This window comes from Haliotis asinina, chromosome 2, assembly GCF_037392515.1.
Source record: "Haliotis asinina isolate JCU_RB_2024 chromosome 2, JCU_Hal_asi_v2, whole genome shotgun sequence".
Lineage (NCBI taxonomy): Eukaryota > Metazoa > Mollusca > Gastropoda > Lepetellida > Haliotidae > Haliotis > Haliotis asinina.
This window is the reverse complement of record NC_090281.1, coordinates 49,564,124-49,592,014: the sequence shown is the minus strand read 5'-3', so window position 1 is coordinate 49,592,014 and position 27,891 is coordinate 49,564,124. Positions and strand designations below refer to the sequence as shown.

At 40.0% G+C, this 27,891-nt stretch overlaps 2 protein-coding genes across 13 annotated transcripts in view; one reads left to right on the top strand and one right to left on the bottom strand.

Moving 5' to 3' along the window:
- Nucleotides 1–15,298, bottom strand: part of LOC137273861 (calcium uptake protein 3, mitochondrial-like) — a 94,003-nt gene extending 78,705 nt beyond the window's left edge. For 8 of the 10 annotated variants that reach the window (XM_067806743.1, XM_067806744.1, XM_067806747.1 and 5 more), the window contains exons 1-2: nucleotides 15,079–15,290; nucleotides 11,781–11,916 (exon numbers count right to left, since the gene is read on the bottom strand). In XM_067806743.1, coding sequence (XP_067662844.1) covers nucleotides 11,781–11,916; nucleotides 15,079–15,279 — 337 coding nt within the window. In that variant the 5' untranslated portion in view covers nucleotides 15,280–15,290. Of the gene's footprint in view, nucleotides 1–11,780; nucleotides 11,917–15,078 lie in introns of all 10 variants that reach the window. The other 2 variants (XM_067806745.1, XM_067806746.1) reach the window with 2 other exon arrangements.
- Nucleotides 147–27,619, top strand: LOC137273865 (uncharacterized). Of its 3 annotated transcripts, none has more exons than XM_067806759.1 (4): nucleotides 147–298; nucleotides 17,828–18,517; nucleotides 25,961–26,064; nucleotides 26,364–27,619. In XM_067806759.1, exons 2-4 carry the CDS (start codon nucleotides 18,289–18,291, stop codon nucleotides 27,006–27,008), a joined length of 978 nt encoding a protein of 325 aa, XP_067662860.1. In that variant the 5' UTR covers nucleotides 147–298; nucleotides 17,828–18,288; the 3' UTR covers nucleotides 27,009–27,619. The 3 variants fall into 3 exon arrangements, with proteins under 3 accessions (XP_067662860.1, XP_067662858.1, XP_067662859.1); XM_067806757.1 differs by lacking the exon at nucleotides 147–298 and adding an exon at nucleotides 15,325–15,385; XM_067806758.1 differs by lacking the exon at nucleotides 147–298 and adding an exon at nucleotides 17,417–17,591.
- The last annotated feature ends 272 nt before the right edge of the window (nucleotides 27,620–27,891 follow it).

Below are 27,891 nucleotides of genomic sequence, written 5' to 3'. Positions count from 1 at the left end.
ACTAACTGATTGACCAAAACAACAACAACAAACACTGTGTTTAATTTTCTGCCTGTGTACACTTTGAGTTCGTGGGTGTAGTTGATTGATAAAGGTATCTCGTGAACAAGTCCAGGCCTGTCGACCAACAAAGACGTTTGCTCACTGTCCGGAATCTCTCTAGCCATGTGAATAGTAGGCCCCAAACAAGTTGGGCTGCGAGTTCTCCTCAGACCCCTCTGATTGTGTAGTATGCAGGGATATACCTACTGAGGTGACACCCTTCTGGAGAGGTACGACCATATCAATCACACAACACGTAAGTAAGTAGTTCAATGTGCATAAGGGTTATTTATAGCTCCATCTAACTGGGACAAACTTTCCGAGAATCTCACTCCCTGCTATGAACACATAACCCTCGTCTGAAATCGGGTAAGTGTTCAGCTTGTGTCCACTGTCTCTGTGTTGTGAGCCCAATATTGTACGGATAATTGATAATCAGATTATTAACTTGATTGTCACAACTGAGTAAATTGCACTATCTTGTCTCTGCTCCGTACAGAAGGTTCGACACACGTCACCTGGCCATCATCCAACAATATATTCACAGAACTATCGTAACAATGTGTACCTTAATATCAGCTGAACCAACCAACAGAGCTTCACAAATCACTCACTGCTTACCAGACAACCTGGAACTAGGCTAAGGTGACCCTGACTTTTTTCACTCTAAAACAAATTCTTGAAAACATGAAACTAGTTCTGTCAATAAGCTTGTTTTGAATTCTCATGGGTTCCTATTGACCCTTAAGATATCCATGGCTGGATCTCTGAAACGTAGATCTCCTATTTCAAACACATGCCCACCCATGCCTTCCTGGTTAACACCCCTTCAAACTGTCCCAAATAGCCAACCCAACAATTGAAACAAGATACTTGTATCATGTCGAAGAAATGGACAAAGACGTTAACAAGTGACAATCTGCTAACCATCAAAGCACTATTTCATTCAAAATGAATCTCATGTCATCCTAAATGGAAAAATAATACAACAGGAAAATTCTGAATTTCCCATTAGCTTAGAAGTGCACAGTGTGAGGCTTGGCTAGCTAACAATGTGATGACTTGATAAAACCCATTGGGATCATGTCTTGTGATAAAAAAACACACTACTTTAGGAATGATACATAAATATGTATGGAGAATGATAAAGCCATTTTTACTCTTTATCACTTGATATTATTGGTGTTTTGTTAAATTATGAGATGAGCACAGAATAGCAGGGCTTAAACATAAACATGATGGGTTCTGTATGGATATTCTCTCAACCAATGCTGGAGTAAGTGAGTAGTTTTATTCCACTCTCACCATTTCATCAATATCACTGCTGGCAAGCTTACAAGAGGGTTACACTTCATGTTTACATGTGAAGGAGGGATATCCTTTTTTCAACAACACACATGAAGTTGCAGGATACAACTGGTCTTAAGCAACCCATGCTTAATGAAAAAGATGAATAATTGGATCTAGAGGTGACACTCCCAGACTTGGTTGGCACGTCATCGCATCCCAATTACATAGATCGATGCTCATGCTGTTTTTCACTGGATTATCTGGTCCAGATTCAATTATTAACAGACTGCTGCCATATAGCTGGAATATTGCTGAGTGCAGCATTAAACAAGAAACCAAGCAACTTGACAACAATATCACTAAGAGACCCAACCACGATGCTGGACCCATGCCTACTAAGATTCTTCAAGGTTTGTCTTAGTTCCTTAGTCTTAGTGTTTTAATGTGCGTGTGAGAATTGTGTAAAAGTGAGAGATTTAGTAATTGGGGAACACATTTCATTACATAGGCTTGACATTTCTAATTGTTCCTTTTTTTTTGGATCACTTGACACAAACTTGCTTGGACTGCCATTTAACTTGTATTCCCCTTTAATACTCAAGTGTTAATGCAGAAAGCTGCGTTTTTCATCCAACATGCATAGATTCTGATCTACTTCATTTAAAAAAAGACTTAAAACAGCAACACATAAAAAAATCAAGAAATTTTGAAATGATCCCGGACTGTAATGAAATTTCATGCGCAAAAGATCTGGACTACATATTTATTACTTTATTTCTGCACCCACTCTCACAAAACTTACTGCCAACACTGATCTCTATGGCTACAGTATTGGAAGTGATGAGATCACTTTGTGGAACGAAGTACTGGAATACAAAGCAGGTGATATTCATGTGTGTGTTATACAACACTGGCTAGAGTCAGCCTCCAGCAATTCCAACAATGGTGTACATTTAGATGTGTAGATGTATCAACACATGATAGGTGTATCTCCGCAGGACTCTAGAAATAAGACGGAACTGCTTTCTGAAATACATTATCTGTTGCAATTACAAATGCATGGCATTTACGTAGCAACATGACAATATTCCATGATGTCTGCCCCATGGCACCCTACAAGGCCCAAAACTCCAGGAAGCTATAAAGTGATTTGTTCATGAGCATTTTATCACTAATGTAAACAATAGCCCAGTAGAGCTGTCTTCATTAGAATGTATGTTTCTGTCTGATTAGGGTGAGAAGCATATGGTTGTGGGTAGGTATTTGGCGTAGTCTCCCTCATGCCTGGCTAGGGTCTACACTTAAGACATCAGCAGGCCAATTTGACAGCAGGAACCTACGTACAGGAAATGGTCTACAAATATTGCTCCATCTTTGCTAGTATTGCCTGCAATAACACTTAAACAATGATTTCATGGTGGCAGGCATCTTAAAACTTTGGACCTCCTTTGTCATGAACTACTGCTGAACTTGGTGAAACAAATCAATTAATACCACAATTCCAGTCTTAAAGCAAGTCAACCTTTGAACCATAGGTAGCAATGACATAACTTCATCAAAGTGGGTCTTGAGGGGATGGTATTGCAGAGATATTGACAGATCAGCATCGAACATACCAAAGTACAACAAAATTATCCTCTTCTAGAACTGGACAATTCCAGGAATTTAATCAATGTTAATGGACTCAAATTTCTGCTTCCTGTACACAAAAAAGTTGACAATGGACGTAACGAAATAAACCAGTGCATCCAGAGGGACAAAGATATAGTTAACATGTTGATCAAGTAACAATGAGTTGGTATCGGTGAGTCTTCTACATGATCCCATAGATGATCCCATAGATACTTATTAGATGAGATCTACAGACTGTTCACGAACAACAGTGACACCATCTTTGTTCTCAACAGGTAGCTGTGGCTAGAAGAGTAGAGGGGCCTGTTTCACAAAACTCTCGTAAGCCTAAGATCTTGTAACTTTTCTCGTAGTATTCATACCTGCTATGATGCAGTATAAGAGATACAAATATTACAAGAAGAGATGCGAGATCTTAAGCTTACGAGAGTTTTGTGAAACGGGACCCTGGTTAGTGACGAATGGGTTGAGATTATCCAAGTTAAGTCACAGTGACAGCACATCAATCAATAGTCTCCATTAACACCTTGATCTGTCATGATGACCGTATCACAGATTTAGGCCACCCTGTTCAGTGACCTAGGGACTCAAGAATACATATCATATACACTAAGTCTCATAATTCAACCAGATAACTTTGTTTCTGAAACAAAATTGTTTTCAAGCAGTTGAAAGCAATTTCCTTAAATAGTTGATAAACATGAACTTCCATCACTTTGTGAACACTTAAAAATAACAGGAAGTCATACCAATCTACTTTAATAATAACTGTTAATTAGAATTATACTTTTTACTGCATTTTTGGAAACTTATTGTTGAATGTAACAGCAATCAATCTCTAACTAATCAGTTAAAATCACACAGAGAAGTGTTTAAAATTCCTTCCTTTGTGTTGTATGTATGCATGTATTTTGCACCACAATTTAATTGCCATATCGATACAAGATGGCAGACATATTCTCAACTTTTGTTGATGTGACGAAGGTTCTTTTGTGGTTCTCTAGAGTCTTATATCATCCAGTTTTACTGTGATGAGAAATATTGTTTGGAACTTTGACTACCTTTCTAACATTGACCTTTCCATTTTTCAATCCTCATTTTCAGGCACATTTGCATGATTACATAAAGGTCTAGGTTTGAACAGGTCTTCAGCAACCCATGCTTGATTTAAGAGGTGGTTAACAGGGCCGTGTGGTCAGACTTGCTGACTTGGTAGGTGAATGTATCTGAACTAAACAGATCGATGTTCGTAACATCAATCATAGATTGTCTGGACCAGGCAAACCACCATTATACATTTAGAATATTCCAGAGACCAGATAATGCTCCATGTGTCTGACTGTTTTACTAACACAAAATTATATGTGGCCTCAGCTTCAGGTAACGATATTTGTTTAATATATTTCCTATCAAAAGTTTAGACCCATTAGTGTAAGTGTAGCCACTTACTTCAGTCAACTGTTCTAAACTAGATTTTGTAAAATATTCCATACTGTTCATAGGTACTCTTTACATGTGAACAGAGGTATTGTAAAAACAAATTCTTAAGATAGAAAAGTTTATTTTCACGAGTTCAATTTCAAAATGTAGGGGCTCACATGAACAATATTTGAACATGCTTTACCGCAATTTGACACATGGTCCTCATGAAATTCATCTACATAAGGTTTGCAGTTGGTTAACCGAAGTTGGTGGAAAAATTCAGTGTAACCATCTATATATACATAACATACAGTGTGTGCTTCAAGTGAGTCTAAACTTTTGATGGGTAGTACAATACATTCTGTCTGCTCTTCAGGCACTCTGAATATATGTCAACCATACCAATGGCACCATAATATCACATGGTAAATGAAATACATGGAAAATGAATATGCATCACATGTACTGTTATGGTCACAACGTTTAAAAAGGGAGCAGCTAATGCACTTTAAGAGAGACATGTAGCACACAAAGCCCTCAATAAATATATAAGACTGCAGACACCTGGCTTCTAATTTGTTGGATGGTAAGGATATGGATGAGGCAATATGGCTTCCAGGTGGGTATGATATATGAAGCTAAATGTTTTGTTTTATGTCATGACTTAGCTGAAGTATTGCTGAAAACCAAACTCATTTTTCTTTTATTTTGACCCATCCTATTTTCTAATGCCAATTTTTCACAGTTATGATATTACATGTTTAAGGTGTGGTTCAGCTCCACCTTTCACTTACACAGATCTCTAACGGCACAAGAAAAGCATTGTCTTCATTAATGACACAGATTTTGCAGACAGTCTGCAGCAAGCCACCTCATCGGCTCCCAAGGTTAATCAGACAGTGTTCTCGGGTGCAAATTGCCTCAAGGTTTTTGTGGGCATTACAACATGTTCATTGAGAAAAGTCGGTCCCAATGTTCAAAGGTATTAGAAGTTTATTCTCACACGTGTGTGATGGGCTGACACTAAAACAAGCATGTAGCAGTACAGTTGACTGTGATCACCTCAAATACTGGGACCTGCTTAACAAACTCCTCTCAGGCCGGGGAGAAAGCTTTCGACAATATTGACACAGCTTATTTCTCAGGGTCTAATCACTGCACAATGATTGGGCGTTTAGCTCACAGATTAGTAGTAATGATCTGCCTACGACCAACTTTCACAGGTAGCAGGAGGCTTAAAAGGACTGCTTTTATTATCTGACAGTCATGTTCGCAATATGAAGATTTCCTATCTATAACAGTTGACATTTTAATAGGAAATCTGCCCTTATTTCTGGTTTGACTTTGGTATAATTCAGTCACATGGACACGGATATTCCATACAATACATCAGAGCTACCCTCTTCAAGAAAAGTTGAGTGTCCTATGCTTGCTGTTTATTCATCCAGAGCATGATCTGAGCTTGATTCCCAAACATACAATTCCTGAACAATTCTAGAGGTTCTGACTTCATATGGCTACAACTAAAGGTGTTACAAAAGTCTACACCCTCTTAAACAATAGTTCCTAAATTATAGCATTTTTCAAGGCCTACTTTAACATGTGCTACTAGTAAAACCGCATGAAACTTATTGGGTGTTCGTCGTAACACTAATGTTGAATGTAAGAGATTAAGGGAGTTTTCTAGAATACAAATACCCCCAGACCCCCTTAATTGTTGACATGGCAGTGACTTGCAACATTCCCCCTGTCACTGGTGTGGCTGCAATGAGAATATATAATGTTTAGGTCATTTTCATCAGAGATGACAGGTGAAACAGGGATAGGGTTGAGATGGGTTGAATATACAACTTAAGTAGCAATGTTCCTGTATGTGTGTGTGGTTGCATGTGGCTTCTTGTAATACTCCGGACCAATGCAAGTTCCATAGGACCAGCCTCCCAATATACCATGATACTGTTAAACAAGAATACCTCACTCAAACACAGTATAATAACTATGAGGTGGAAAGTACTTGTGTCGTCCTAAAGCTTGGTAACAACATGTACCATCATTTATTTTCACTGGTATGATATGGACAGGTTTGAAGCCAGACCTTACCCTATCCAGTAGATCCTCTGTTCAATAGGCCATGGTCAAGAGGTCAAAGGATTGGATATGTGTTACAATGGCAAAACATACTGGACAGTTGAACGAGCAGGACAATCCACCTGCAAGGCTTTTGCTTAATCTAGTGTTATAATCCACTTACTGATCAAACTGTTGGATCATAGTGTTCAAACTAAACAAACAAGATTAAGGAGATTATGAAATTAACTTGCATTCCAGACTTACTTAAGCCTCAATATTTGTATGAACATTTATGTATCGTTTACAATCATACCAACACCAGAGTTCAAACTCTCCAGGAAAGACAGAGAATACGGGCTGGCCAGCTCTGAAGGTCCTTCATGCTGTGACTAGCATGTAACGTCAGCGATTTGTCAAGACCCCGGTATGTAAAAATACAAACAGTCTCAAGTTAACACAATATGTCCTTCCACAATGGCATTTGGGAGTAACAGAAAATTAAGCTGCAGAACTCAAAGTGACTTCTATGAAGACCATTGGTCTGTCCTTGCTAAGAATCGTTTGGTCTCCGCTACATGTGTACATAAGTTCTGCTAACAGTGCAGAAACCAAGCACCTGGCACCTGCGTCATCTATCGCCAGCTGTCGGTTGATGAACAGTAGCCATTACGCAAGCTGACCTTGGGGTGGAGGTGCTGGAAAGGCCAGACAAAGAAAACAAGCATCTATAGCTTGGCCTCACCTTGTTGCCAAGTGCACACTCAACCCCTCTACCAAACTGCTACAATGTACGCAGCGACACCATTTCCTAGCTACCTTTATGATAGCACACAAAATCTACATCCACGGTGGCTGGCAAATGAAAATGAGGCAAATGGGTTCCTGCTGTGGGTGTGACCTTTGGTGGGATTCAGACAAGCGACCTCCATGATAGAAGACCATCACTGTAGCTTGACTAACCTAGGATAAGACCTCCTCAGTATGGGTACAGCTCATCCTGATGTTAACATATATCCTCACTTGGCCGCCTGACATTCTGTTGATCCATACCTTCCCACCCATCTTGTAAAATATCAAGCTTTCTTTAAGTCCTAAAAGTTTATCATCCGGACTATGGTGGACATGTTCACAGGCTGCCAACCATTCTATCATTTCCTCAGCTTTTAAACTCTTGAGAGTTTTGAATGAAAAACAACAAAATTAAAACTCATATACATCAATTCTAACGCTTCTTGCTTGGACGAAAGCTTACACAAACCCTGAACCACTTAATCCAAAATGATGCATCAATGTTATCAAATGTTGGTACCAAAATAGACAGATATCAGTTAAAATCAAAAGATCTTAACACCATTTACATTTGTGTCATCATCCCGAAATAACTAATCTTCGTATGTGATCATGCAAGCATTAATTATCCTGGATCTTAGGCTGCTATTTTTACTGCTGCTCCAGTTTTCCAGACATCTCAATCCTCTGATCCTTGCCATGCTCTGGTAGCAAACAAGCTTCAATCCTCCAGTCGCTTGCTTCACCACTTTGAAATTCAGAGCTTGTCTAAGGCCCTTTTGGAACAGTGCCCAAATGCCCTTGTCCTTAAGAAATCTTCAAGTTCAGTCTGAGCACAACCATGAAATCTACACATAAGTATTTAACCAAGCCTGAGGAATGAGGCTGACTCCATCAATCGTTCCATTTCAAAGAAGGCTGCAACACTGACGTCGTCCTAGCAGCTAATCAATGTGTTTGTTTTCTTAACCAAAGTGAAATTTTGTGGAGTAAATTTTGAAAACATGTTGATTTAAAATTAGATCATGATCCTATCCTGTGTAGTAGAGATGGTATGAAAAGTAAGTTTTATCTGAAAGGTGATAAAGAGGTTATGAAGTGCTGCATTTCCTCAATCAGTTTAAACAGATTAAGATAAGAAAATTAAATACAACTTCATCTCTTTCATTATCAGGACATAAAACTAAGGTGAAGGTTAATGGCCCTGTCTTCCATAGGATCAATGAAAATCTCATATGCAGAACATCATAAGCTAGAGATATATCATGACATTAACTCATAACTTTTTAATTTAAACAAATTTCACGAAATGTTTTTAAAATTTAAGCTGTTCAACAAATAGAGTCAATATTTTTATCTAAATGAACATAAAAAAATATGAGGTCAGTATTTTAATACACTGCTTACATGTTACAAAAAGGGCACTGCTCTGAAAATATTCAATTCTGGCATATGTAGAACAATTATGGTAACATAATTCTTTAACAGAGTGATAGTAACTACAAACCTGAGTGAAATGCATGATAACAAATAAAGAATGAATAAGATCAAAGTAATTTTCTAGGGCGGGGTGTCGCATACTTGCGTATGATGCGGCCATTGATAGAGGCATTCACTGAGTTACACTATCATGAATATGTCACCTCCCTGATGTATACACTAATGAGAAGACAGCTTCTGTTGTTTTAGATAGAAGACTGATAGGCTGACAAGATCACATTCTAACATCTCCATGATAGCAGGGATTGGGAAAGGCAGGGGCCATGGGCCATTTAGCACATTAGAATAAAACATGGCCCATTAAAATTTTGAAGTTTGCTATTGATACAAGGACAGTGACCCATTCTAAATTCAGAAAATAGCTAATAATCCTGGAAATGGCTCACTGTCAAAGTTCTGTATTACAATCCCTGTGACACAACGCTGAATTGTGTACAAAGCAGTCACTGCAGCAAGTCTTTGATGTTTTAAAATGTGGTACAGTTGAAAATTGTGTCCATATTCTGGAATTATTTTGTAGTATATGAGTCAAAATAAACTCATAAAATAGTATCTCCTGATGCAATCAATCATTAGCAGGGCTCGAAATTTACATAATTCTGCTAGTTGAACTGATATGTAAAATTCAGACCAGTCTATGGACATAACCTTACAGACTGGCACTTTTACCATTAGGCAGGGGTTCAAAAATATGTTGAAAAGCCACTTGGCACAGGGCAAGTGACTTCACGAAAGTAACTTGTCCTGACTAATTTTCCACTTGCCCTGATTTTATGACACAATGTGTGATGTTAATGTTTACTGGACTATTTATCGAAGAGTGATAATTTCACTCTCTACTACCTTTACTTCATAATTACAGCGAACTTTAATAAGTTCATTATGAGCAGATATGAAATTAAATCCAAGATTATTTGCAGTTTGAAACCGTAAGTGGAAATTATCTGGTAGTCCACGGACAAGTAAGATACCATTATCTGATGGCCCGAAACGAAAACTGACTTGTCCCGGGCATCGGGCGATGTGATTTTTTAACCCCTGTTAGGTACATGGCAACTCAGTTCTTTTTGTATGTGGATCCATGAAAATGTACATTACTTTCTGTTTGTTTATTAATTGTTTATTAATTGTGTAACACCACACTCATCAATACTCCAGCTATATGACAGCAGTCTGTAAATAATAGAGTCTGGACCAGACAATCCAGTGACTGCCATCTTGAGTATGAATCCATGCAACTAGTTGCTTCTTTTGACAAGAATGGGTTGATGAAGACAAATCCTGACCTTGAATTTAACGAATTAATTTCTAACCCTACTGAGGATTTTTTTTTCTTCTAAACAGATTTAGAGACGTAAGTCCACTTGTGGTAGGAATGTTTGTTTTGTCAAAACAATGTAGTGAGAGAATGAGATGAAATGGAGCTGTAGGCTACTTTTCAACACCATCCCATTCACAGAGCTATGTATGTGTGTACATTAATGCTTAGACTCTGAATATATTACACAATGATAGCAATAAACAATCACATTTAAATTGAAAAGAAGCCCCCAACATGATGGGAGATTCAGAGCCTGAGGATATTTAGACTTCTTTTAGCATTGCAGGGTGAGTGAGGGATTGTAGGTAAAAAATGTCCCCCGGGAAAAAAGTACTCTGACAGTGGGATAAATAAGGAGGTTCAGGGACTGTGCAACAGACTAGTATGTGTGTGGAAGGGAGATTTCACTGGTCCAGACAGAAGTGAGCTTTCGAGTACTAGTCCACTGAGATACCATGAAGAAGTTCTAACGTGAATACGCTACTCAACACAGTAAGTATACTGACTCCAAGCCAACCAGTCCTTCTTGTGTCCCCTTAATGATGAGTGGCAGGAAAATATCAAGTACCTTCTCTCCGAGTCCCTTCACTGTAGTTATGTTACGGTAGGCTTTACACTGATATGAGGTCTGGACCAGTTGGGTTTGACTCAGAGTGTCTGTCACTAGCTTGACACTGAATGAGTTCAAACTGCTGTCAAAATTATTCAAGATATCTCTAAGGTTCATTGCAGTAAGTGACTTTTATGCTGCATTTAGATATTTTCCAGCAATGTCATGGTAGGAGACGACAGAAAATGGTCTTCACACATTGCACCCATGTAGGGAATCAACCCCCAGGTTTTAGCATAATGAGCAAACACTTTAAACACTAGGCTACCTCACCGCCCCAGGTTCAACTTCAATGCCGTTCATTTCATTTCAGCTAACTGACCAGCTTACAACCAAGCATTGGTTGCAAAACATATCACTCAATATTTTCAACCAGTTTATGCCTAGAAGAAAATGAGGATTACAAAAACACTAAGTCTTAGGTACAGGGGCATCATAATGTTTATTTGTCAACGTATTTCAAGGTTTCCAAAAATAATCTCTTATTACATAAACTTTCTACAAACATAACTTTCAAAAACTGATATGGTATGAAAATTGGACGGAGTTTATTTCATGGGGTCAAATAATGATATTTAAATAAAAAAATTACCAGGAATAGCCTTCCGGCTATCAATAACAGAGTACCATTCTCAGCCTTCCGGCTATCAATAACAGAGTACCATTCTCAGCCTTCCGGCTATCAATAACAGAGTACCATTCTCAGCCTTCCGGCTATCAATAACAGAGTACCATTCTCATCATGGCCTAGGTCCCCATAAATCTATCCAAGAAATCTGTTGAATCTACAAACCTGAACTTGGCTCCAAAGATAATTTTTAGAAGAATTAAGTGCCATGTCAAATTAGCTGAAGTTACACTGCCAAACAGAATTTTAATTGACTGGTGGTTAAAGCTGCATTGTCATCAACCAACCAAACACTGACAAGAGTCACACTCCTCTTTGACTTTGAGTGTCAGAGCGTTGCTCATGCTTTCAATTACTGGTTTGCTTGGCTCATACACAGCAACATACAGACTAGCCTGATGTATTTCAGCCCTGACTGGAATTATGCCTGGGACTTCATACAACATATCAATCTGGAGTAGATGATTCCAACTTACGTCTTGGACTCTCTTCAGTTACCGATTCCAGAAAGTCCTGTGGCGTCATATATATGTTTCCTTGGTATTCCACAGAGGCAAACTGACGAAACCGTAACTCGCGATGAGTGGCCTTCTCTTTAGTTGGCTCATTTTTCTGCAATCAAAACATAAATATTGCTGACATTGTACTGTGCCTTGCAGAAAGAAAGACCAAATCTAAAGTTTACTCGTTCTAAGATTACATTAATTGAGTTTCATAGTTCGTTTACATATTGGGTATGTTCCGACTGACTTGCACAAGAGGTGAATCAAGCCTTTTCATTATCATATGATAAATATTCTTAGAACATATTATCACCTGATATATATTATATATATCTGGGATTTAAAATGGTATGAAAAGCGGGGTGAATTCCAACCAACAATTTTATCGTTGAGACCCTGCGGGCTGAACGTGTGGAGCTCAAAAATCCACTTAAGTTCCGAGGAGCGTCGGAGTTTAGTGGTGGTCTCCTGCTCAGGGTCTGCCTTGAGCTGAGCGATGATGGTGTATCGTAGTGGTGGTCTCCCGCTCAGGGTCTGCCTTGAGCTGAGTGATGATGGTGTATGGTAAGTCACTCTTATGATGATTTGGGAGATTAAAGAGATGAGCGACAGGTTTGTCTCTCTTGTGTGTGATATCTGCAAAGTGTTCAGACAGTTTGATTCTGAACACCCTTTTGGTTTCACCAACATATAATAGCAGGCAGCATTTGCATTGTTTATTGCCCAAATCACTGTGCCCACCTTGTACCGGTGGCCACCCCCTCCGGCTCTCTCTAAGTATATATATTCCCAGTCATCACTAGCTTCTCCGTCTGATGAGTCCAACTCGGACGAAACCAGTCACCCACATGCTAGCACCTCAGCCCTTCATCACCAATTCCGGTCTCTGCTTTCTCTCCCATATCAGGGATTTGTTTATTCTTTCACACTGGCCATCATACAATATATTTCGTTTCTTATTGATCTTTCATTGAAATGTTTCTTCCTTCCGATCATAATTTATTAACATGGATTTTAAATATACATACCAAACTTTTATATTGGCATTATTTCAACTCCTAATATTTGGACAAAGATAAGCTAAACTTTCTCAACCAAAACCATTTTTAATAGCCTCTGCCTTCAGACAAGTAGCTAAAATCACTGATTAATGGAAACATTAATACCAATTACTTTTAAACACTGAGTATCTTGGATCTCTTTCATGTAAAACACAACTTAAAAAATTAATGTACACGCAAAAGAAACTATGATGGCAAATGCCTTCTTAATTGAATAAGTGCTAGATTCTGAATGGTCGTTACAATCACATCTGACCTGAAAGAAGCTATTTATAATGGATTATTCAATTAACAAGCAATTAACCGGTAGCTTTTTAAAGTGCCATTGTCTTTCACTAAAAGGACTGTTCACACCAGATTGAATGAATTCAATCAAGTAAAAAAGAGTATTAGAAAGTGTTTGTTTAGCATGCCTGATTGTTAGAAATGTTACTTCAACAATATAGGTTGTGCAATGACTTAATACTCGTTAATTGGCTCCAAGTCAAATGCCTTAATTAAACTGTTACTCTAACATCATGATTGAACAAAAAGACTTAGCGATTCCCTTTCACACCTTTTCAAAATAATTAACAACTAGACTGGAGTATGTTCCATTGGCAGCTGAAAATCTTAGCATTTGTTTGATAACATCAACTTTGTTTAGAAAAGACTCTTTGCTTAGCGTCCATTCTTTTACTTTCAAGGTTAGGAAAAACAAATGTAACTTAAGACAGCCAAATCATGGATATCCATTGAGTTTGGTAAAATCCAGAAACTAACTTAACATTCATTTGTCAATGAAAGTAATTTAGGTAGAGGCAGGTCAGTTTATGGTTCCCCTTGAGAATCAAGGAAAACACCCAATGTTCATAATTTGATATTTAGAGTTGAAAATGCACAAACAGTTAATAAGATTTGATAGCACATTAATTCTTAAAATGTTATGTGATATTATTGTTTGCAGACATTATGTTAAAGTAGTTATGAAGTTTGGTAACTGATATGAGGAACCCATACTCCTTTTGATCCCTATCAATGTGTTGCCCTCGGTGCCAAAAAAAAACAGAGGAAAAAGAATCTGAACTGAGTAATTTCAAGTTGCAGGCAATTCTCATTCCCACACAGGGCTCATTATCATCTGAATTAAAAGTGTTTTGAAATATGTTTGTAAACCATTCCCAACATATATATGAGCCTTATATCAAGAGTTCACGCACTGTGGTCTGTCACTCACAAATTTGAAGAGAGAGAAGAAATGGCCACTTGTTTCTGTCCATCAATTATAATTACAATTTAAACCAATAAAGGTGTGGTTTAAGATGAGTTTCTGTGGTTGTGGCTTACAGAGAAAACAGCTCAAACATTCACCCATGTTGGAAAAAATAGCTCAAGATTAATAACCCTGAACACAAAAAGGATATTACATTTCATAGCTGTTAAATCCATCAACACAATCCAGTGTGCTGATACTGTGAAAGAAAGGAACTAGCAAAGCAGGCTGTGTTTTCAAGCAATAAAACTGGGCCATTTTCAGAAGCAAATGTTGAAGTTTATTTAATCCCTACACATCAACATTCTTCTCTTCTGTTTCAGTTATGAATGCGATTATTAAATAACTATTACAGGAACAATCTGACCTCACGTGAGGAAAGAGACACTCCTTATTCCAATAAATGGTTTACCTTTCACTTAGAATGACATATATTTCTTTGCTAAACAATGTTATCAGTTAATGATGTCTCACAAGCACAGGCTAATTATGTATACGCTCATCAGCCCTATTAATGCGTTATCGCCATACAAGGCAAATGGTTTCAAGGGAGATAACTGTGATTTACGTATTCAGCTAGCTGTCGAAAACTGAGAAACCATCCACTCATTCCTTAATATAGCACACTATCTTACACAACCTCCTTATTGCAAAGTTTATATTTGGGACTTTGACTGAGGACATGGCGATGGCATTTCGAAATCACGACCGGCACAGACACTATTAAACCACTTCCCGACAAGACGAAACAAGTCAGCCGCAATGTTTACAAATGAAACTGTTATAAAAACACTGCAACCGGACACCTGAGGGATTAGACATTCACCTTGGCGCCATTATCTGATCTTTAATGAGTATTCTGAAACGAAATCAACTTTAATCTAGAGTGATTTTCACTGCACTGTGTATAAACGGCGAAAGGTAAAGTATGCGAGAGGAATTCTTATGACACCCTCACCTCTGTTTCACGAGCGTGAACGACCGGGACTATGTCTTGTCCTTGTTTATAAAACCAGTGTATTGCTAAGGTGCAACCACTGGCTGCTGCTATCATGTACAAACTCCTCCTTGGAACTGGTTGTTTAGTAAATATGCCCTCCTTCCATAATATAGGCCGCAAACTCCTCAGTAGGTCCCTGCATCTTCTCACCGCAGCCATTTTGCTTGTTAACGCACATGCGCAGAGAGCAGCCTAAGCCGCTACGATCATTGTATCATGAACCATTGGACAGTAAACAGTGCTAGCAACGATGAGCCATCAAACGGTAATTTTCTTTTAATTTCATTTGTTTACCATTATTTCAGTGACATGCGACTTACTTACCACCACTCATGCTGACATGCCACGCTTTTTTCTTTGCGTCCTGCCAGTTCTTAATAGATCAATCGTAACACTGATAGAGTACGTTTTGCCAGCTGTATACTGCACTGATAACTTATATTATTTTCGTGCCTGTCATTTCAAACCATCTGACATTTGAGATTATCACCATGACAGTTCATATTGAACTGAAACATATATAGTTTTCAACAACGACATTTGTGTGTTTCGTTCTTAAAGTATATTCTACTCTTGAAAACAGGAATTAAGTAAAGTGACAATAATCTGATCCATGGATAATAACGACATGTTTCAATACAGAACACACTAAGGAAGAGAAAAACAGGTAGATCGTGAGGTTATCTTGCAGTAACTTATATTAACAAACCGGTCCGTTCGATAAGTGGGTTGCCGCTAGTGCATATATATAGGCTTGTGTAAACTTCTGCCTGCCCAAGTCGCTTTTGCCTGTAGGTAAGAGAGCACAGGGTTGGAAAACTTTTATAATTACATGAAAAATTCTCAACTCCTGTGCAGTGGTCCCCAAGTAAATCATACGTAAACTAACTGTAGCTTCACATGAGATCGCCCATTTTCATTACCACGGCTCATTAAATGTTTTGATGAGACGTTAGTACATCGTGTGTGTCAGTTTTGCGAGATGTTCGCTTAAAGCATTGGTATCATTCCTCCTTGGTACGCGTCTCCTGCTAAAAAAACGGTTATTTCTCCTGCGGCGCTGAGTTTACACCGGTTCCAATGGAACTCTTCGAGTCGTCTCAAGTCCCGTCTCTGTTTTTACCCCTCGTGCACTGCGTGGCTGTTGAAACCACTGGGCTGGTTCATTCATGAAGCGCTCGTGTGTGGTTGAACAGACGAATCAACGGAATGCGTTAATCCAGTTACTGAATCGATGATAAATCACTTTAAACAGATAACGCTTATCACATTTTATTGTGTCCTTGATTTTTATCTCATAGTAAGCTGTGAAACAAATTACCGTTTTACCGTTCAGCAATAATTAATGCACTGAATATGTGTTTTCCCAATTTCCATTTGATCGTGGTTGCAACGATGCACACAAATCAACTTCGTAACGGGGTTTTTCTCTAAACATGTATTTATCAGCTGTGTAAATATTACATGTATCAAGGTCTAATAGCTTGTTGGAGGGAAGAATGTGTAAGCGAAGTTGATTTGTGTCCGTTTCACGTGCGCCCAAGAGTGACCAACTGTCATTGGCGTTAGCTCCCTCCTCCCCCACCCACACGCGCCGATGGTGGTACTTGAGGGGTAGGGTGCGGGCACATACTCAGGTGTGGCCCCCATCCTGACTGTCTTTGTCAGAAGCTCAAGCAGAGCGGCTTGAGGTCGCTTAGTCTCAAACCCACAGGGACCAGTGACTGTGTTCTTTGTGTATGTAAGTACAATCGCCATGTAGATACTCAGATACTTATTTTTTACAACTGACTTTCAAAGGAGATATACCGTTGACAAACTGATAGATTATTGTCAGTCTAGATCATGTCTAGACAGGTTTAGGTTTTAAATGTTCTCTTTCTCCTTTTCCAAATAAAATTAAATTTTAATATTCCATCGTAATCGCTCTAACGCATTTATTGTCCTGGGAACTCGTCATTGTCTTCCAACATCTTAAGAAATGTCTGTGTTAAAAGCATTAGTTAAATTTAGTTAAAGTGAAGACTGTATTTAAGGGATGGAGAAACACAAACAAAAGCAATGACGACCTGAACTAGTGCTTTTACAACCTCTCACTCCACGACAGGGTTAGCGTTTGTGATTGAAAATTTCATGGTTCTGTGAGCACGTGTGGCCGGCTGACGTTCGGCCAAGACGAGACAGTTCACATTCAGCAATGAGCACTATTAATGGTGTCAGCTATATGCTGTCTGGCTATCGGATCCCTACTGGGTTGTGGATGCCATCTGTAGAGTAGTGCTCTGTGGCCGCCTGTAGTACAACTGTTTTGTCGCTCAACATACCCGGTATTCACCAGTGTTCCGACTCACACTCCGAACGTCCTCACTGTTCACTGACTGCTGTGGGCGACGAGCATCCATTCGATTACATTTAGACTTAATAACTCAACGGCAGTATATAGGTAACTCCACGTGTATGTTAGAATGAAGGTAAGTCTTCCAATTGTGTTAGTAAATTCGCGGAATTGTCTTCAAATTTTAATAGCAAATTATCAGTCCAAAAATGTTTTTGGTTGCTGCTCGATCTCTCCGACGTTTACACAACCCTCACCGTCAGTTTTTAACTGTGTCAGCTGTTGAAGAACCATTAGGACTGTATGATGGTTAATCATCTCCGATAGTTTTTTTTTTTTTACATATTTAACGCTCGCCTGTTTCTATTTCAGATCGTCGGCAGAGCACAGTGGCCCTAGGTGTGTGTAAGACGTTCTCATGGGTGCGATATTGGTAGACGTGTACCAAGAAACCAATGGAGAGATAACCCACATGGCGGACTCAAGTGACCGGCCATGTTATAAATGTGTTATCCTCTGGAGAATGCTTGGACCAGTAAAGGAGTGTTACCAAATTTCAACAACGAAAAGGATCCGCTCAGAACCAAAGCGGTGTTTGTGAAGATTAACCTTGACAGTTGTGGATTACATTTGTGTGGTGTTCTACAGCTTTTATTTATTTATATATATGTATATGAATGTTCAAAGTATTCATGTGGTGGATATACCCTGTCATGTGATCGTTACCATACAGATTCTGGATAGGAGCTCTCTGAAGAGCTTTGCTCCATCCCACGTACCTAACTTTGATTCACGCACGCGAAGTGCATGGGATTCGTTGGTTTGCCGAGGCAATGAACTCCTTGTGTTTTTATGTTTCTATTGTTTGTTGTATGGTTGTCACAGAACAGAGCGGAACTGCATATACAAAGCCTAAACTTTCCGAACCCCCTATACCAAATTCACACCCTAGGTATTGGCAGGATTCTGTGAGACAATTACACCTGCAGAGCAAAAACAACTGGTATATTGCGATTACGAAGGATGGACATGTGTCTGGAAGTCGAGAAAAAGGAGAATCAGGTTAGTGGTGTTTATAATCTACATTCTCTTACATTTATACATTTGCGTATGATTTGTTCGTTTGTACAAACGGTATGACATCTGTCTTTATTTATTTGCCGATAGTGACAAAAGAATAGGAAGTAGTAGTGATCCCTGTCTAACACCACGTCAGAATGTTATTGATGAGGAGCCCCACAAACACATCAAACATGTTTGTCATAACATTCTTCTCTACGATTAATTTATATCTTCCCGAAACATCTGTGTTTCTCTGCAGCGAGTGTAATATGCTGTATAGAACATGTTCGGCACGTTTCACTTTCGTCGGTGTTAAAATTATTGTCATATCATAGTCGGCCAGTCCGACGAATTCCCCCATGAGTGTCTATTGCATATCTGAGCACGTTAAAAGAAGTCTCAGTGGTTATGTTCTCCTTAAATTCCAATTTTATTTTGATCTGCCGAATAAGTTGCGAGTACGCTAGTCTAGAAGTGCATGTTTCTGAGATGATAACGCTGACTGGCATCCTTTGAACGTGCGTTTCGCGCACTTGTCGTTCCAAAAGCAGTAGTTGCATGCGCTTAGAGCTGCAAAGATGACGGCCCACGTGTGTTCAACATGTCCCAAGATAGACAGGCGCCTTAGCTTCTCTAGGTGCACCGCTAAACAGTCTCATTTCTATTTCATCTCTCTTGGTTGATTTAATCTTTGACCTACACTGATGCGGATGATTTGAGTAAACACACGTTGAATGTATTGAACGCATCGCATAGTACATTGTTGCAATGTGATATTCATAATGCATGTAATTATAACGTGCTCGGATTTACATGTGCTAGAGAGTGTACCTTCATTGGTTATCCACCTGTAGGTGATGCTGATAGTATTTCATACATGTATGCGTACACATCGCTCTCCGGTTTAAAGGATAATTAACTACAGACTTCTACATGACCAGGTCGTTTCGATCAAAGATATCATTCATATTTTACGAACTTATGATTTTTACTGATTGTCATGCACCTATACGTTTTTCATTGTTTCGTGGACACTTATTTAGCTTGTGAGACGATGGGTCCGTAACGGACGAGTGATTCTGATCCGAGTAAGGGCACGCAGTGCTGTGTATTAACAGGAGTAAGTGATGTACGTTCGTGAGCCTTACCCCCTGTTTAACCTCATTGTGTAATGCATGACAAATTCACTTTGAAAGTTCAATGAACTCACGGGACCGATATATACCTCACAGAATTGTTTAGTCGGTATTAATACGCGAAACGTACAGTCTCAAGTGCCTAAGCATTTCAGCAACGTGAGGCAAAGTTAACGCCAATCTCTCCTTTGGAACCTACCCGCTTAACATGTAACTCGCATATGAACCGGGTAGACTGACTTGTATAGTCGCGACTAAGTGCAAATTTTCTTAGTGGGTGGTGTACCTGTGTTTAAGAATTATTTTCACACTGCCGGTAAGCTAATTACGGGTTACAGTGTGATTTGTGCCAGTGCATATACCCGTCTCATTACCGTACCCTGAAGTACAATATTCACTGGGGCTTTTGTCTGGTGCTATGTCGTTCTATGTACTATATCCCCGCTCTGTTTCCATACATCATGGACCAAGCTAGCGCCTCGTGGTGTCTAGGGGCTTTAAGCGACTAACTGCCCGTCGAGCCCTTTAATGATGGTAGGGCTGCTCGTACCGTATTGGCGATCACCTTTGTCAAAGAGCGATCGTGCGGAGTAAAATAGCGCCGATCCTCTTCCAGTTTGCCATGTGATGTGCAAAGCTCCTGTTTAATAGACATTTGTGTGGAGCAGACGACTTTTTCAGCTATCGTGAAGCAAGCCTGGGCGCGTCCTTCTCATGTGTTCGGAATTAACGATAGTGTCACCTTTAGCGGATATACGATACGGCTGAGTTCTTGGTCCATCGACCACGTTTGTCGTCGCGATCTACCTGTCACAACGTGCAACATTGCTGAATAAACCATTAAATGTTTGACAAATAGAGTCATTAAACGGAGTTGCCGAAACCCTAAGATATTTGATTGAAGGTTCCGTTAGGTTAACATGGTCTGTGAATCATGATTGGGCGAAACTGATGCGATTTGATAGCAATGTCTCCGAGAAACGTCCCTCTGTGGGTTAAAACACCCGATTGTCAACTGTCCACTATAGCCATTATAATTTGATCTGATACTTTATGTTCATAATCAACGAACTGCCATGTCATGCAAAGGTAGGTATTGCTTCTGACCAGCAACAGGATCAGAAATCAGTCCACATTACCACGATGAAATTCCACACATCTTTCAACCTAATTCAAATATTACATTAGCTGCAATTTAGATTTTACCCCTCTCCCCAACAGCTTTTATTTGACATATCATTGTGAATCTCATATCCGTGATGTGAAATTTACCAATGCTTGCTTGAGTAGTCAGGAGTCATTTGGTGTAAAACTCACTGAGAACTAGACGGCTCTTTCAAACAGGTGCCATCTCCGCCATCCCCCAGCTATTAAGTAATGTCTAACACACTCTCCAGGAATGATTTCGCAAAAAATGCGTGCATTATGGATTCATTCAGCCGGATTGTAAGTGATATTGATATTAATACTTCTTCATATCATGTACGACTACTGCCGAATGTCTGACCGAAGGGTCCACCAGACTGCCCCGGCCGTGCTTTGTTTTCCGAGTGCCCAGAACCGATCTCGGTTTAGTTGTCAAGTACTATAAGGAATCTGTGTTATTAACTCTCAGCGATAACGCGAGCGTGTTATGACGCTGCAACATGATAGTGGATAGGCGGCTATCTGAATGCAAAACCGTGGTAGACACATTCACACTCTGTTGACGATCAGAATCACTATACGTGCCAATGAGTTATGCATGCACAAAGTCTTAATCATCCCTTACGTATCCTTCTGAACGATGTGCTAATGATTCACGCCAGTAGAAACTAAATTCAATACTCTTCAAAACATTACAGCTGTCAGTCAGTCCCGGTATGTCTGGCGTTGCAGCCAATATGTTTGGTAATTGTTTGCTTTCCTCTCAAAGGCAAAACACCCTGTAGTTATTTTTGTATGGATTTTTCATTTTCCTAAATCAGCGGAGTACAATAAAGGTTCGATTTATACAGAGTGGCTATTTTTGGTCTGACTGGTCTTTCGTGGTGCCATTTTGGCAATAACTATTGACAGGCGAGCGCTTCAGGAGTTCGTATCGCCCGTAGCCGTCACAGTGCAGAGGTAGATGTCGGACCCGTCTCGTTGTAAGAACCCTAGAGACTTTGACAGCCCTGACCAGGGCATTTGACTCGGACGGCACCCAATAGCCTACGGTGGATTATCAACCGTGAATAACTATCACGGCCATGGCAATCTCTCCTCAGTGTGGTCTGCGAAATTCGCGCACGATATATGATGCTTTGTCTCAATGTTTCGCCTCGACGTTTGAATCTGACGCTGCCCTTGCGTTACGCGCCGTCACGGAAAGTCGTCGCCCTCAGGGCAACTGGGGCAATTATGGGATAGTCAATACACAAGATCCTATTCACACGATCTAGCTTAGGATTTGGCTTCAATTTGCCCAATGAAACAGATTAACTTTAAAGTGACAGTATCTGACCCACGTCGAACCTCGTCTCGTTTTAGGTCGCGTAAGTTTGCAAGCCTCCCACGGGGCCTTGTTTGGGCCACAACAATCAAACCTTGTCTAACTCTTTGCTGGGTAAAATTCAAACGCAGAAGAATGTTTCCACCTTTGAATGAAGTACTCAGAATCAATTAATCAATAATTATTTACATCCATCGACAGAATTACGCCGTCTTAAAATAGCCTATTCATCTGTTTGCATGTAAATACATTTTGTCACAACATTTATGGTAATAATAAATTATTGATTATCCGTAAAGTCTTCAGAAATAAAAACTGGCATACCGGATATCGTCTGCTTGCATTCATTTACGTCACGTCACGTGCCTTTCGGAGCAGACGTTAAATATTACGTCATTAAGTACCTTATATCATGTAATCGATCAAAATCTTGACAAATCGATTCCGTACGGGCGTGTCTTAATGGTTGCACCTGTCAGATCTGTGACATGAATCGAAAAGTCGCCTGTCATTAGAAATACGGAAGCGTTCTTCACGCAGTGAGCAAGCCGTGACTAACTAGTCCCATAACTAGACATCGGCAATACAAGCTTACTACATTACTCCAATGTGGGGCCGTGTCATTTCGGCACTGTAGTATTCAGGGTCACACTCACCCCTTTGGGTTAATTTTAGACGTCAATTGCCAACTGAAATAGCTTTATTCGCTGAAAACACTCTGCGCTAGCATTCCTACAACCTTTTCTTCGATTGGTCGTGCATTTCGAATACTGCAATACAATAACTGAGAAACCTGATTCGAATATGTTTCATGTACACACCTGAATTAAAAAATGTTGCTGAATTTGACCTTGGACGTATCTGTAACCTGTTGTCAGTACACGACTTTCGATGCAACCAGAAAGCAAGGCTGAACGTAATACACGCTGACTTAAACCACCTCCTGATGTTACATTAATGGGTGTTATGTAAGTGGTGACCCTGTGGGGTGGGGTAGTGGCTAGGTTATCTACAGCTTGCCTGTAATGGTAAGCGCCCGGACATGGCCTGAGAACGTGTATACAGGGCCTGTTTACTTAGAGAATACAAACACAGCCTGTGGCAATATTATCAGTCATGACCAACTAGCCTTATTGGTCAAGGTAACCGTTCCGGCCTTATTGGCTTGTGTCGTGTTCTATTCCTGAGAAACATTAGCGTTTCCTTGTTGATACAGTGGTGTCAACAGACCTGTCGGTTTCCGTGTTGCACAATCCGGAACACAACAGAGGCGATACTCAAGGTTATGTAGGCGTGGTTGTAACATCTTAATGAAGTTGGCACACAACTTACCTTCTTTGTGTCAATTTTGCATTTTCATACAAGACGTCAGGGACAGTTAATCCAAAGAGCTGAAACACATCTCCCGTAGAAATGCACACCTCGCGGTACGCGTGAGTCACACATATGTCTGATACTTCTCCCATTCAACCTTTAAGTAACTTGAATTCTTTAACTCCAAGTCATCAGTTGGGAAACTTACTTGGAAATGTAACAAATTACCAATCTTCTTACACGAGCTGTTCAAACGGACTGTTCTGTTCCACGCCGGCTCAACAATATGTAAGTAATTGTCTGTATGTATAATGACAGCTCATCTAATGACTGTACAATGTATTTGGGGTGATAATGCAATCGTCTATTTTTATCGATTACAGAAGTTCCTAATCAGTATCATACACACATCATGTTAGCAGCTTGTCCATATCAAGCAAGGGCACGTACATATCAAAGGGACTGTCGATCAGGCGTGCACCTTGCGTAGTTAGACGTGTTGGTTACGTACATCAATAGCGCGTGAATTTCATTGTCAGCATATTGGATATCAGACCACAATTTCTACTATCATAAAGGATAGAATACCCTTAAAGTATAGAATTACGGAGATATGTATTCATGGTGTGTCAGATATCTTTCGCTTGTGAAACTAAACGTATGAAGGTGATTGCATACTTTGGTTACAAATGTCGCGAATAAGACACTGAGTGATTGATCGACTGTTTATGATCATCGATGGTTATATGTATGTGTGTACACAAGTGTCTTTTTGTCCTACGACCTTCTTATTTTTTGTTATGTTGTTATGCTGTCTCGTAGCTCCATTTTCATAAACCTGTCAGGATATGTTTGTATTGACGGTTTTAACGTGTCAGGATAAAACAGTTTAAACCGGAGTTATGAAAAGGGGTTGTTTGATTTCTGCTTTGAACTCATTGTGTCAGTTATATACTTATAAATCCTTGTCACTATTGTACAGTCGAACCCCATTGTCTCGAACTCGGTTGAGACGAATTCTCGGATGTGTCGAACTGACATCTCTGTATGTTGCTACTTATGCTAGAGAACGACCCCAGCCACGCTCCCGACCCACAAGGCATTCGTAACGTTACGACCTGTCGTAACTCTACATGTTATCGTGGTCTTACGAATGCCATAGCACTACCAACGCTCAGGGTTCCGATACACAAACGTTTCATAGCGCTACGATATTCGTGAGCCTGTGGTAAACTATAGGGTTACGACGGGTCGTATCGTTAGGAACGCTTTGTGAAATGGGACCTAGGAGTATCGGCGGACAACTGCTACACTAACCCATGTAGATGTATGGAGTGTACAGGGATTTTTTTACCTCAATAAATGCTTCTAAGTGCACACCGCAGTAAGCTTTCCAGGAATGTTCAATGAGATTTAGTGTATGGAGCATGTTGGTGGCAACAAAGCACGTAGGCTTGCCTGTCAGTCCCGTCACATGACTTTTCTTATTTGATATATACACGTAAGCTCTTCAGTGTGCGGGGGAGATATTTGTCATCAACAAATATAATTCTAAGTGGGAGTACCCGAGCCCACAGTGCAGATACCTACGCGTATTTCTCAAACTTGATTTGACTTTTTTTCCGTCAGTGAGTGATCTATACGATCAATATTTCATATATTCTCACGTGATTTAGTACACGGTCGACCTCGCATATATCCTCGACGTAAGTACCGATTTATCACGAGATTACGGCTTCTTGTCTTGTCTCCGGATCGGAGAGATAGTTGAAATTAACACCCCAGGAGCGATCCCCGGGCCAAATGGCCATGTTGTCTGATTAAGTGAGACTTCGTAAACACTTATACTTAATCACTCGATACGATTGATGTAAGTCCTTCCACAAACAAACATGTCAGCTTATTATGGATTCTGGCTGTTCAGAACTACAAGGGCTATCAAAGATCGAATGTCCTCGAGTTATCTTGGTTCGTCAACTGACCCGAACAACTTCGAGTGACTGACAGCAAACGTACACGCAACGGCATTTATAAATACATACATGCTGAATACCGCATTTGACATTATGTATCGTGTTATCAACGGAACATGATAAGATAGTTAACCGTTTTCGTATCGGTCCAATACAATGCAGGATGTGTACTGAATTAACGGAACTGATCCACACAAGGGAGATAACCCCAATCATGTATATCAAGGTCACATGGTCGCATGTTTAGGTGTTAGGAACAATGAGCACATTCAGTTTATCCGTGTGTAAACATTATCAAGAATGCCATTCATATATATAAGAAGAAACTGAGATGTGTGTGAACAAGCGGGCACAACAGATGATTGTGATACTCGTCTGTATGGACACGAACACTGGCCATTTGTGCTTAGTCTTAACCGAACTTCCGCTTATGAAACAATCAGATGACACATTGCTAAGATTTACGACAAGAGCTGAATTGTTTTCTACCTAGTTTATGAACTTGCAAAATGTTTCTAAAAAGTAACCGCCGTTTCTTTTTTTCCAGCTGTACTTATCATGACAAGCGGAATCAACAAAACTGTTGCCATGAAAGGGAGACACGCAAACAAGTTCCTGTGCGTGAATAACGACTCCAAGGTGTATGCAAGTGTAAGTATCACGTAAACACTTCCGTTTAACAGTCTCCAGCTAAATGAATTATAAATAAAGCTGGGTCTACCTTGTGCATTTTACTTTTATGACCACCTTGTTTTTTAGTGCTTGAACGATAATCTACTCAAACGGATCTTTCAAAGTTGTTACCTTCTTAAGTCTAAAACATACTTTTCACATTTGATATTTCATTGCTTGATCAGGTAGCCTAATGGTTAAAGCCTTTTGAGTACAGATGAACCTCTTCCTTCTCATTTCCAGTAATTAGTTAGTAATCAGCTGTTGTTTGTCTCCAGGATACGCCGAACGAACGCCACTGCTACTTTGTCGAAGAGTACAACACTAACGACTACAACATGTACCGTCACTCCTTTCATCGCCGTGGCGACCGGAAGGTCTACCTCGCCATTGACGACGATGGCACTATTAGGCTCGGCAACTCAACTGACAACATGAGAATCTATTTCTTGCCGCTCGAACCAAAAAAAGACTCTGTGTCAACCCATTCATCTTTGGTGACGACAACTACTACGGTGGCGACAACAACTCTTTCAACGTCTACGGTCCCACCTGTAAAGCGGAGACTTGAAAGAACTCGTAAACGCCGACGGCGGTGGTGCAAACTTTTAATTAGAGGTCGTTTAGAAAAAAAGCCTGATAAATATAAGGACAGGTGTAAACATGATTGTGAAATTCTTCATAAAATGTTAGACAATCCAAAGCGATACAAGAGAAAATGTGAGAAACAAAGAAAGAAAAGGAGAAACAGGAACAGAAAGAAGCGAGGTCGTGGTCGGGGCCGTGGATCACGTGGCCGCAGACCCACCCGCCATGACCACGACAATAAGAAAAGGCATCGCCACCACCGTGGGAGGGGACGTGTGCGCCAGAGGACTGTAAAGACGGCGTCGTCGCAAACACATAACGACAGCGTTACGTGACGTGACGTCATGGTCAATGTTGGTAATTAAATGTCCCCTCTAAAATGTGCTATGAAGGAGTCAAGTTGTGGCCCGGAAATGGTACTTGACTTCCGGTCCGAGACGCAAGCCATGTGTGATAATTTATTGTGTTTGATTGTCATGGAAACGAAGGGATATGACATGGAACAAAAAGACTTCGTTTCTTGGATTGTGTCAAAGAACGTGTTTTGACACAATCTTGTACAAAACCGTCCACATCATACTGTTCTTGCCGGCCACGTGTCTGAAGCCAAGGTGGACATTCTACGCATGTGTGAAGTGACGTATTTTCACGTGACATCTCTACGCTGACATGTGACTTCATGTCACCGACCCACAGAACAGTGCGTCAGTTGGATTTGTGTACAATTATGTAACATACTCATACATCGCCAAAGTCACCTCATACTTAAATCATAATTTCATTGAAGTAATCGCCATGCTCATTCTGCGCCTTTTAAATTTCACCTGAATCTCTGGAGGAAAGAGATATAGTTATTTTCCGAAAAGACATTGAACGTGCAATAACCGAACATGCTCGACATACTATTAGCTGTATTATTATATTATATTGTACATACCATGAAAAATCTCTTGTTATTTTTCCATTGTATATTGGAAGTAATCCGCAGATTCAGTGGTGTATTTTCATATTTAACTTAAATATTACAATCAAACATTTTCACGAAGAAAAACACCCATGCAACCTTGCTTCGAACAGACAGAATCTGAACAGGACGGAGGTGGCTCTGTCGTGTAAGTCGCCGGAATTGGTTATGCAGGGATCAATCCCATCCCAGAAACCACCAATAGCCGATCTGTCAGCCGCATATACTCGGGCTCGTGGGTGTGATCAAGTCTA

Coding starts and splice junctions, on each gene's coding strand:
- LOC137273865 (XM_067806759.1), top strand. CDS start 18,289: ATGAACTCCTTGTGTTTTTATGTTTCTATTGTTTGTTGTATGGTTGTC. Junction 18,518..25,960: donor TCGAGAAAAAGGAGAATCAG/GTTAGTGGTGTT, acceptor CTTTTTTTCCAG/CTGTACTTATCATGACAAGC. Junction 26,065..26,363: donor ACTCCAAGGTGTATGCAAGT/GTAAGTATCACG, acceptor GTTTGTCTCCAG/GATACGCCGAACGAACGCCA.